This window comes from Amblyomma maculatum, unplaced genomic scaffold (assembly GCF_055883805.1).
Source record: "Amblyomma maculatum isolate TAMU_Amacu unplaced genomic scaffold, ASM5588380v1 scaffold_19, whole genome shotgun sequence".
NCBI lineage: Eukaryota > Metazoa > Arthropoda > Arachnida > Ixodida > Ixodidae > Amblyomma > Amblyomma maculatum.
The window spans coordinates 8,676,067-8,688,450 of record NW_028146744.1 but is presented as its reverse complement, the minus strand read 5'-3'; the positions used below and the strand labels follow the sequence as shown (position 1 = coordinate 8,688,450).

Sequence of the window (12,384 nt, the reverse complement as noted above, 5' to 3'; positions counted from 1 at the left end):
TTGCATTTACCCACAAGCTCCTGTTCCAAGAAACTGCCAAAAAGTTCTTGCACAAAGTGAGACAGAGCAGGTCGGGCTTTTTACTCAATCTGGAACACACTTTTTTTCCAACTTTTGCATGGTTTTAATTATTGATAATGTCAAACTGAGCTACATTCATCAAGCTGACCATCTTTCCCAATATTTTTTCATTTAAAAGGGACTTCTTGCTACTGCGGGTCTTAATCTCTGGCCATTAATGAGCTGGTGGCCAAGCAGCGCTGAATTAAGATGTGGGCTAAGGAGGCTGCGGCCCAGGGTCTTATCTCCGAAGATAGGAGGAGAGGGCCAATTTATTCTAACCTGCTTCATATATAGGACGGCAAATAACGTAACTTAGCAACAGGTATGAAGAGGAAAACTAAGAATGAGAAAGGGTCCCTGCTTAATCCGACTGATTTGTTTAGCAACAGGAGAGACCTTGTCGAGCTGCAAAAGCAGGGATTCCCCACCATTCTCGGAGGCCCCTTTCATGTGAGGTGATCTGCACCTGCTTATATTATCACAGAAGTTTTAATAGTTTCCCCTCCATCCTGTGACATATATTATGTTGAGGCATGCAAAAGGAAAGAAAAATAAAGAGCCTCTGCCCGTGCCACAAAGTATAACGGGTTTCCATCCTGTGACAGTGGACTACATAAAAAAAATGTAATTGAAAGAGCTGATGCAAGTAATTTTTTTTTTACACCGCCACCTTCATCCCTATCACTATCGCCCTTCATCTCTCAAATAGTTCTGTCTGTTCTTTTCTGCTTCTTTAGGGGAGGAAAATGGGCTATGTCAGAGTGAGTGCCGGACTAGTCATGTCTGACTGTTAATGGCTTTGCTTCTGTTCTGTGTGGTGCCAAACTAATGCATCACTCTCGCACTAATTGCAATAATCACATCTTGTCCTTCTTAAATTTAATATATATAAAATAAAATGGGGCATATTGCAGAAGTGTAGGATAAAAGTGAGTAAGGACAAAAAAAAAAAGGGGGGGGGGGAGGGGGGTTAGGTAAGCGCTTTAGCCCAGGGCTATTTTTTAACTCTGCAAAAGACAGAAAATTCACGCTCAAAATCCAGTCAGGCTGAGCAAAATGTGGTTATTTTCATCATGGTAAAAGAAAACAGCTTTTCTTTATGCCCTCTAACTTTCCAAACAAGTGTTTGTTGCAATCTATAGTTGTTCCTTTCTGTGCAAAAAAAAAAGGAAATCTCTTATCTGGCATCTTTATTTTAATGAATCTGCAAAAAGCTATGAAGTTTCGAGCTCGACTCGCTGCTTCATCAAGTAGGCGTGGCTGAAATCATATTTAAACAATGTGTTGAAACTTTACGGATATATGGAAGCACAGAAAAAGTGGAAATCATGACTCGTGTCCCTTTGCAACTTATGAGCTGCTCAGTGATGTATGTATCATTGTAGGACAATAATCACGAAGGTTGCAAGACATTCAAAAAATTTATTACACATTTTAAACCAACAAAGAATGGTGACTGCACAAAGAAAATAATAGAATCAAAATATAACAGCACCTGTTCTACAAAATGAAATGAGTGAGAATACGAGCCATCCATTAGAATCAGCCAAGTGACACCCGAAGAGCAATGGAGTCAAAACAATAAGCTTAGCCCATTCACGAAGCCAGAGACAACCACGGCTTCATTTTGCATTATGAGCCTCTGTTTTAGCCATCCTATGTAGTTCCCTGTAACCCAGTTGTTTGAGCATCAAAAAAAAAAAAATTTAACAATCGAGTAAGACGTGCGAAAGCTTTTGTGCACAGGTGGCAGTTGATGGAGACGAGGACATCCAGTGCACAGTGCAAGAGTGTGTTGCAGTCTGCACATGGGGGGATCCACTGCAGTTATAGCTACAGCACTTCATACTTGCTTCCCATGAGTAATTCCTGGGTTTGAATCCACTATGTCCCCATTGTTTCTTTTTAGTGTGAAAGCACTACAAGCAGACACACAAGCATTAGACAATTTGGCTATGCCCTGAACCGCTGGATTAGTGCTAAATACATTCATGCTCACATAAGGCACAATAAAAGACACTAACTTCAAAGCATCCTGCCCATTCGTAGCTGACCATATTTGCCAAAAGCCTAGACAGTCAAAGCCTAAGAAGCTGATGCCCACCTGCCCCCTTTGCCCCATTACTGCTGCCATAACACTCAACAAATGGGAGGAAGCCGCTGGCTTGGTAATCGCTGAACAATATTGTTATGAAGACGAAATAATCTACAATATTCTTACTGATATTGCCGCCAACTGACCCTGCCACTCTGTCACTGACACAACAGCTCTAGCCAACTTTGGCACCGACCCTGCACAGAACATGCAAGTTCCAACTGTCGACTTTCAGAATCGGCAAGCCTCGCTGCCTCAGGCATTCACAAGAGCAGTGAATGTTATATGACCTTGCTGGACTCCTTGATTGTGACTTTCAATGGCAACAGAAAGCTATTAATGAATAGATGTCAAGATGAACATAAGTACACCCAACAGCTTGCCTTTTCAGATCACTTGCCCCCCTCTCTCCTGTTTTATATCACCCTTTCAAAGCATGATGCTCCAAGCCTTCATTACCATTTCAAAAGCTGATCAGACTGGAAGCAAGTGCTTATAGTGCAGTTCGGCAAGCAACTTTTTCTTATAAAGGCAAGATCTTGTCAATGTGGCTGAGTAAGCCAGCAGCGAGGAATTCACTTCACCAAAGACAAGATATCTGGAACGTGCCCACTCTCATTAACTGACAAAGATATATTAGTAGCAGGTTTAGGAGGAGGAACAACTTTTATTTCATTTATCTCTTTCTTCCCAAGTGGAGCCCTGCGTTCAGTGCTCCATGTGCCACCACTTTCCTCCAGGCCCGTTAGACTACAATTGTAAGAGGTGCAAAAGAAAAAAAAAATGAAAGGCCAGAAAGTGAAAAAAGAAAAAAAAACATAGAGACAAAAAATAATGGGAAAAAGAAGATGCACAGAGAACACATCCTTCACTACATCAGGTTTAAACTGTACCCAAATACTCGCCAAGCAGGCAAAATTAGGAAAGATGTATGAAAGGGTAAATGAAGCACAACTACATACCTCATAGAAGCCACACGACAGGAAAAAAAAACAAGCTTACTTGTAACAATGGCAAAACACTTAGCAGGGAGAAGGAAAATGTACATATATATATGTATGTATACAATTGGAAAAAGAATGAGCAAAAATGACAAATGTAAAAGTAATGGCAATAAAAAACTCAGTAAGCATCCATGACTGGAAAACTTCCAAAATGCATAAAGCTGCACAAGTGGAAACAAGGAGTGAAAGAGGAAACAGACACTTACTAAAGGTAATGCCTATTGCACCAATACTGCAGGCTTCTGGAGCTCAAGCCTCAGTGAATAACAGTGCACCACAGAGGAGTTATGAAATGTATCGACACAACTCGTGGAACTATTGTTAAAGCATCTAGCAGAGCTGGTTCAGTCTAAAGGAGTAACTCAGACCTGCACATCGCAGCACCTCCAGCAAAAAAATGATAATAATAGAAAATAAAAGAAATAATAATAAAAAGAAAGAAGTGGTATGCCCAAAGTACCTATTTGCTCGACAAAGAAGCAGGAGCCCTCCTCTGTACAGAGCATGGTAGGGTGTCTGCAGGGGGTCTGACACCTTCCAATTACCTAGCTCAGTCTTCAAACCTCATTGGGATGCAGGTGATCTCTATTGGAGGTGAGATGGTCAACACCAGGCTATTTAGCTGAGTCAATTTGTATCTTTTCTACCAAGGGCAGTCATACTCGCTTTCTAGCCACAGTTTGAGTAACTGTCACATGACACCAAAGCAGGCACAATGCTGGTAATCGGGGATGAAACCATCCACCACACCAAAACGAGGTCACGGCAAGGCAAGGTCCCTTGACTCTATTAATAAACAGGCACTTAAGATGTGCCTTTTCTAGCCACTTCAATATGCTTCACAGCAGTCCTGCACACTGGAGCAGGATCTCAATATTCGTACGAAGAGCCCCCGGTGTAGTAACACCAGCCACACCCATAAAAACCATTAAATTGTTTATAGTTTCCGACTGCTGAACAAATGGCATCCACTGAATATGCAGCTGCAAATACCCTTATTTGGACCTGTTCTCCATGTTTAACTAATGGAAATCCTAAGGAAAGCTTCTGTAGCTCCTTTGCAAAGAGTGTAAAAAGAGTGGTGATGTTTGGCTTTGAAAAACCAAAACAAATAGCAGGCATAAGCCTGTTCTGCTTTCAGACTGCAAGGTCCAGCTCAAGAATATCACACTGAACTGGCCAGATGTCAAACGTTAATTTTTAAAACACTTTAATTATATCTGTATTCCACAATAGTGAAATATTGTGAGTTGAAAAATCAGCCGACAGCCTGGCATGTTCTATGCCATCCACTACGTCATCACACTTCCTCTGATTCTTTGCGGAAGCAACTTCAAGTTTTGCTGCCCAAGAATTCGTTGAAGCTGCTCTTTCAAAGGAATTACAAGAAAGGAAGAGCAAAAGGCTATGTCAATATCCCATTCACAGTTCTCGCAGTGAATCTCAATCTGAGCTGTACTACCCAAGTACCTGGTACAATCAAGACAATAGAAGTGGTTCTCAGCTTCAGGAATGTGTACACCCAAAGCTTTGAAAAGCAAGTATATTTCAATTTTTGGAGCTTTTCCTGGGTACTAGATGATATTCAGCAGGTCCAGCGGGTCTGTCATCCCCCTGGTCGCTGACTTTATGGTGCATCACAGAGGACATGAGAAGGGCTGCAACTTGTGTCCTCTCATCAGCAACTTGCAAAGTACTTTGTTGAGCTCTGCAGTCAGCATCTTAAAATAAATGAGATATTCCACAAATATTAATTGGAGGAAAATGTTAGTTCACATCAAATTTTCCTACAGTCCACTTATACATAAGTGCCAAATAGCAGAATCTAACTGATACAATGACAGGTGTATTTTACTGACAAACAGTGCGATATGGTTCCTTGCATGATAAATTCCATTTTTTTACATTTGTTAGGGTCAGCATAAAGGTGAGCATGTACTGAACATGCAAGCCAGAGAAAGGTTATCTGCCCAAAATGCTTAACATTTGCACTTGATTCAAAGCTTTTGGTGTCAAGATGGAATTATCTGGCATTTAAATCTTCAGCATTTCAGAAAAAAAGAAACATGCTCACTTGAGGACCTCAGTCTTCATCAGAACCTGAGCTGTCTGCATCACTTGGCACAGGATAAGGTACTGGCACTTCTTCCTGCTTTGATAAAAAAAAATGTGAGTCCAGAGGAGAAAATCTTGCCTCACTCAATAAGAACTTAGCCCAGCTTTCCTTTCTGAAATTACTGAAGCTTAAAATATTCATATCATGGTAAGCTTCATGAACAGCACTGCACGCCACTTACAACTATTATATGACAGTAGCATATTAATCAATGTTGCATGGCAGTTTCATTAAACCAAAGAGGGGGAGCAGAAAAGTGGACACAACAGAACCAATTCTTTAAAAAAAGAGAGGATGGCCACTACATGCAATTCATTTTTATAATCAGTTTATGAGGCTCGATAAACGTTTAAAGAGGCAATAGCTATCTCTGCTAGTTTCCTATTTAACTAAAATTTGTTCAATTACTTTTTAAATCTTCACGTAAAGGCTGGTTCACATGCAAGCAATTGAGTGAACTCAGTGGTGAGCGGCATCGACACAGCAAAAAATTTCCAACAGGTTGGAACTGGAGAGCTCGAGCTGCCGTGACGGCTCAAAATAAGTTTTTTAGTTACTCCGGCAGAAATTGCTGGAGTTCTCACTTGCATGTGAAAGGCTTAAGCGCTCATATGGCAATTATAATTTTAAAAGCAACTGTTATAACTGAAATTGATTGAAACGCCCACCTAAAGCCGTATATGTAAACACTTTGGATGTTAAGGGGAGTCAATGGAAGGAAAAGGAGAAATGCTACATGGTGAACGCTGGAAGGCCAAGTTTGCTACATGGCCGCTTGCCAACTGCAAGCCAAAAAGTGTTCGTAATTTCAGTATCTGGAACGATATTTAGCCAGGAAGAGCACCTTTTTTAGTAGTCTTGGCGGCATTAGAGTTAAAATCAGCAATTCTCCAGAACTAAACATTTAAATAACTAAATGTACATTGGAAAAGTGTAAATCTTAAGCAACTACATTGCCATAGGTCAAGCACTCATCTTTTATGTCTTTTATGATAACCTGAGTATCCTAACATTGTGGCATCCTATGGCAGACACGAGTAATTGTGTGCAGCGAGGGGTAATTATGGCGTGCACTTGTTGCAGCAAAAACGTGAAGATGCACGTGGTAGCACTGACTGACCATGATTTTGCTTCTTCCAGAGCCACACATGGCTCCTCCTAATGGTCAGGCTAGATACGTACATAGATCTGATTCTGCTAAACAATATTTAAGTATATATTTAGCAATTCTTTGCTTCCACCTTGCGCAGCTGCTAAATTAGAGGAGAAAAGAGTAATTCAGGCCCTACCAATCTTGATGCATAGAAGGTGACAAAGCCCTGACTAAGCCTTGAAGCATATTTTTGTTTATCCACTTCCCTCCAAAATCACAGCGACATACCTCTCCAAGACACTGAACTGCTTTTTGCATAATTATCGCAGGCATTACTGATCACAGAATCTCACTCTTGGTAGCGCGAGTGACACTCAAGCTGAAAGAAAACTAAAAAACCTTCAGCGTGGTGCATATCAAAGCCACATCCCTGTTTATGCAACAATGTGACCAGGGCTTAAAGTGCTGTTTTGTGATATGGGTCAGGTAATAAAAGGTGGGAAAGAAAAAAATAAAAAGTATCTGAAGAGCCACTGACTTTTCAGTAAATCCATACAACTATAGGTGTCATTGGCATTAAAATTATGATTTTAAAGTCATCAATAAAGCTTGACAGAAGCAAATTAACAGACTTTAGTGAGTGACCTTATATTTATTGATGACCAACCTCAGATAGGGTGTCCCCTAAGCATGGTAAACACACTTGATAACACTGTGTATTTTGGAAACTGCAACTTGGTGACATTGGAAACCCTGTCCTCCTACAGGTGCTCTCATTTTTCAGCTTTTGTCAAGCCATTTCCTTGCGTTAGCAGCAACTCAGCCACTAATTCCTGTTTCTTGCCTGAGGCTATCAGTGTTCAGAGCGATAAATGGATTTCAAACCTGCAAACCTGGTCCTTTCTCCATGAATATGAGCATAATACTATGCTTTCATACATAGTCATCTTAATTACTGCATTACGACTTGGGATTTCACATATCCTTCACACGTGACATCACACCACTACAACACGTACAAAACCAAGCTTTACGTATATTTACATTCAGCCCATACCGTGCCAATATTCCCAAGTTTTTTCAGCAACTTAACATTCTTCCCATCTCTGCCTTACTCACGTATAACTTAGGCACTTTCACATATTGTTTTGTTAGTAACAACAATCTTCTCTAGTTTATATATCGTCAAGATCTTACTGACCCCAATACCATTAGATTTTCATCAAGAAGTAATTTTCTCCTGCCAAGAGTGTGCACTAATTACCGTAGTTGGATTCACATCAGTCAAAGCATGGAATAACATACCTCCGGGCATCAAATCAAGTCTTTTGCTACATTTGTTTAATGGCGCTCATTTTGTTCTTCAATTCTTCAATCATTCAGTGCCACCAACTAATGAAATACTTCATACACACTTCGTAAAAAGTTACTTTTAAAACTTGTTTTCTTGCACATGTTCACTTGTTTGTATTGATATTTGAATAATGGATACTTGTATTTTCTTGTATTACTTTACGCTATGCTGCTGTTCTTCCTTTCATTTTTTTTTTTATGATATGATACTACTTGTCGTTCTGTCTACGGCTACTTCTTTGTGGGGTATTCGATAATTTCAGAATGAATTTTTCTTCCTTGCCTCTATAACATTTATTTGTTATAGAGGCAAGGGAAAAAATTATTATTGTTATAACATACTACATTTTTACTTTGTACATTTGCTGTAACCACTGCTCCCTTTCATAACTCGTTTTAATTAGCTGAGGAGGTCCCAGTACAGTACATTTCACTATGGGACTCCTTTTGTATTTATTTATTATGTATGTAATGCTATCATATATGAAGTGCAATAAACTTGAAACTTGACAAAAAAAAATTGAAATCTTGGACCCTGGTTGCAGTTTCAGTTTAGATCTTTAGACCTCAATCTTCTTTTTTTTTTTTTCTACTTGCAGCACAATAGGTTACAAAAAAAAAAAACAAGCACAAGAGCTACTGTAACGTTTCCATAACAAATTCTGGAACAGGCCAAACTAAAATGTTACAATTTTACATGCGCTGTTGCCGGCTGCTCCAGGAGAGTGTCATGCACATCTGTGCCTACTGGCAAGCAATATCTTGCTTTGGCCTGGTGTAAGAAAGGCAGGGTTATTGGTTATCACATTTATCACTTTTTAGTGGCAGCTCTAATAGGACACCAAGTTTCTCAACAGAGAAATAAAAGGTATTTTGAAACATCTCAAAATAAAGACCATCAAGGAAAGAATGCAGTGTGAGATGTCATGTGTAAACTATGCTAACTGTGCTTAGTTTGAACTGTGCTGAAAATTAGATACCAGATTATAAATCAAGAAACTTCGTACTGTGCGAATATGAAGTTCCTTGTAGTGGGGGCAACTGAAACAAATATGTAATTAAACACTGACAACTTTGTGCCATGAGCATTCTCTTTCTCTGCCAAAAGCCTTTTTCATACCTGGCATCAATCCAGGGGCACCTCTCTATCCTCGTCTTCATCAATGCTCTGTGTAACCTGGTAACAAAGAGCATAGATGTTAGACATTAAATCAGCCGACTTCATGAAACATCGGGCACACCGTTAACATACATTCAAGTAAAGCTTCGAATGCAGAGCTCTATGCAACATGCTGAAGTGCATGTGCCCCCCCCCCTACACACACACACACACACGCACACACACACACACACACACACACACACACACACACACACACACACACACACACACACACACACACACAGAGGCCCTTCCTACTATATGCTATATATCTAATAATGTAAATAATATATCCTGGTTCGTATGTTAACCGCATGGAACTAAAATAGTAGAGTTAGGGCAAGGGTGATGCATTAGTTTAATTTCAGCTCACAGAATCCAAGCACAAGCTATTTAACAATCAGACGTGGAGGTAATGCATAAAAGACTAGTCCTGGACTCACACTGATATGGCCTGTTTTCCTCCTCCAAAGCGGCAGAAAAACATTGATGGAACTATTTGAGAGATGTAGGGTAATTGTGACGGTGGTGGCAGAAAAATATTTTCCTCATTATCTCATTTATTGTGCAGTTCCATTTTTTCAATGTTGTCTATCACCACAGGACTGTGAGATTCACAGTAAACCATTAAAATCACTTCTCCAGTCACTAAGCAAGTGCAGATCACCTCACAAAAAGGGACCTCCTAGAAATCCTGTTTTTGCATCTCGACAAGGTCTCTCAACAGCTAAACAAAGATTATGCGGTGTTCTGGTTTTCTCTCTAAGTGCCTGTTGCTGGAAGTTCCATTATTTGTGATTGCATATATGATGCAGCTTAAAACAAAGCCCCTTCCCCCCTCCCTCCCCCTCCTCCTACTCTCATAGGTTGCAGCCCACTGGGAGCAGAGAGCTTATTTAAGATGACACTTAGTCTATGAAGGTGCTGTACGGAATACCGTGCCAATTACTGTAAAAGGTCAGTAAACATGGCGTCAGTGTAATGTCCAGCGCCCAGGCAGTGAGAGATTCAAAGTAGCAACTTCCGGGATGTTTGGCGTACTTGTACCCCCCCCCCCCCCCCCCCTCCGCCACTTTTTTTCTTTTTTCTTTTTTTTTACGAGAGATCTCGACTGCGCACACACTTATGCAAATGAGACGCTCCTCAAAGATCGCGCTTTCCGACCCCAGAACAATTATTAGACTCGGCTCTATGTTTTCAAATGAAATGAATTAACACCATGAAAGCAAGCCCAGATTTGAGTAAAGTCTGTCCGCGCGTCTTTAGCCAACCGAGTTCGAACGTATATATTTACCTCTCCGGCCGCCTTGTACTACTGCAGAGTGGTCGGTAGAACTGTCGTCGTCGTAGATCTCGCCAAACTGGGGGCGTCGAAGTCAGAAGCTCCACCGCTCGAAGAGGCATGAGAGGTCTCGGCAGCCATGTGCATTCTGAACCGCCGATTTTCTGTTTTTCTGTGCATGAGCACATATCTTGCTCAAGGTGGCGTTTGCACCTTAAAGGCATAGCGCGCGTCGTTCCACAGGTTTCACAGTCCCCCTTTTGTCACAGAACGCACACCGACGAATCAGTCCAATAAAACGTATCCAGAAATCGTACTGCCTTTACAGCTAGGCCTAGGCCTTCCCTTGGCAAAGCGGTGTGTGTTTGTCGATTAACTCTATGGATCTATGGTTTGGTTTGGTGTGGTTGGTGGTGGGTTGGTGTATAGATAACTGCCACATATCTGGTGAATAGTGTAGATCATGAACGTAAATGTACATACCACTGAAATTAAGTGGTACTATGCGCCACCTGCCTTTTGTATTTTGTGAAAACTACCTTGCAACAGTAGCCTTTAAGCCACAGAATCCTTGGCCTACATCGTTTTAATTCACTCGTTTTCATTCTCGGGATAAAAATTCAAACGCTGAAGAGCGTGAAGGACTGTCCGTTGAACATGCATGCATGGGTACATGAGCGCAGCCGCGGTATCCAAGTTGAAACGGACGTTCAGGGCACAAGATTAATTCCCGGGTCGCTCGAAATTGAATTTGGTTTTCCTGCAGTAACGCACTTGCACAATTGAACCGCTGAACGATTAAGGTCTAATTGCCATAGTTTTTTTCTTCAAGGACCATATATAGTTATTTGATACTGCCCATGGTAAATTGCATGGTCTAATTTGTTTATAGAACTTAATTCCCAGTTGGTATATCTGGCTGGCTCATAGAAATTTCTTGCAAAAAGGGTCCTGGGGCCGAATTACGGTTCTCAGTCAAAACGAATGAAAACGAGCGAGGTTGGTAGTGTACGCTCAACCGCGTTGCTTTTCCCCGTGCTCGTTCTAACTGAAGCATTTTTGTGTGAGACGTTCGTGTGGACATAAGTTTATTTTGCCTGTGCTCCGCGATCGATCTTTCTTTTGTTTCTGTTTCCTAAAGAAAAATAAAGCCCCGATTACACTGCTTTCTATATGATTTCTCCGCGCATTTAGGACCATCACACAGTACCTTGACATCAGACGATGCGCAAAAGCCGGCACTATAGCCGTGGAATCAGCTGTTTTACTGAAAATCGCCATTTTTACGGTTTGTTTACCTCTGCCAGCGCGCCCTCGCGGCAAAAGAAGCTACCCACGAGAGCGTTTAATTGCAAAACTGTAGCTGCTTCTTGATTTTTTTTATGACATTGAACTTTAAATGCGGCTTCTTGAAAATATAAAACTTTAGTTAATTTATTCACACGCTATATTTATAAAAAAGTTAGCAAACTGCTCCTTGACGTGCGAATAAACTTGTGTCCGTGAAAATAAGCGGCCCGGGGCGGCACCCTGGCGATCATTGGTTGATTCCGATTTTCGTCACGCGTTGACGTCTCGCCGAGACGTCACGGCGTCGTCATTTTGACGTCACGCTCTATAACTTTAGAGTTAAAGTTAAATTGGTTCAGAGGAAGGGAAAGGCGCAGTAACTGTCACACTTGCTCTGTGGACACCCGAACCGCGCCGTAAGGGAAGGGAGGGAGGTGGGAATGAAAGTGGACAGAGAGAAAGAGGAGCCGTAGTGGAGGGCTACGGAGTAATTTCGACCACCTGGGGATCTTTAACGTGCGCTGCTGCGCACGTTAAAGATCCCCAGGTGGTCGAAATTACTCCGTAGCCCTCCACTACGGCTCCTCTTTGGAGGGAGGTGGGAATGAAAGTGGACAGAGAGAAAGAGGAGCCGTAGTGGAGGGCTACGGAGTAATTTCGACCACCTGGGGATCTTTAACGTGCGCTGCTGCGCACGTTAAAGATCCCCAGGTGGTCGAAATTACTCCGTAGCCCTCCACTACGGCTCCTCTTTCTCTCTGTCCACTTTCATTCCCACCTCCCTCCCTTCCCTTACGGCGCACGTTAAAGATCCCCAGGTGGTCGAAATTACTCCGTAGCCCTCCACTACGGCTCCTCTTTCTCTCTGTCCACTTTCATTCCCACCTCCCTCCCTTCCCTTACGGCGCGGTTCGGGTGTCCACAGA

The 12,384-nt window shown here is 41.7% G+C and overlaps 1 protein-coding gene across 2 annotated transcripts; it reads right to left on the bottom strand.

Moving 5' to 3' along the window:
* Nucleotides 1-1,465: 1,465 nt before the first annotated feature.
* Nucleotides 1,466-11,552, bottom strand: LOC146171641 (uncharacterized). Of its 2 annotated transcripts, none has more exons than XM_084586409.1 (4): nt 10,181-11,552; nt 8,845-8,901; nt 5,237-5,311; nt 1,466-4,883 (listed from the first exon to the last, which is right to left on the bottom strand). In XM_084586409.1, exons 1-4 carry the CDS (start codon nt 10,390-10,392, stop codon nt 4,877-4,879), a joined length of 351 nt encoding a protein of 116 aa, XP_084442535.1. In that variant the 5' UTR covers nt 10,393-11,552; the 3' UTR covers nt 1,466-4,876. The 2 variants fall into 2 exon arrangements, with proteins under 2 accessions (XP_084442535.1, XP_084442534.1); XM_084586408.1 differs by having other exon boundaries at nt 5,237-5,314; nt 10,181-11,542.
* Between the last annotated feature and the right edge of the window lie 832 nt (nt 11,553-12,384).

Excerpts from the sequence above, each read along its gene's own strand:
- LOC146171641 (XM_084586408.1), bottom strand. The coding sequence starts at position 10,392 with ATGCCTTTAAGGTGCAAACGCCACCTTGAGCAAGATATGTGCTCATGC. Across the intron at positions 8,902-10,180 it reads AGTACAAGGCGGCCGGAGAG|GTTACACAGAGCATTGATGA; the intron begins GTAAATATATAC and ends CTTTGTTACCAG. Across the intron at positions 5,315-8,844 it reads TGCCCCTGGATTGATGCCAG|CAGGAAGAAGTGCCAGTACC; the intron begins GTATGAAAAAGG and ends TTTTTATCAAAG.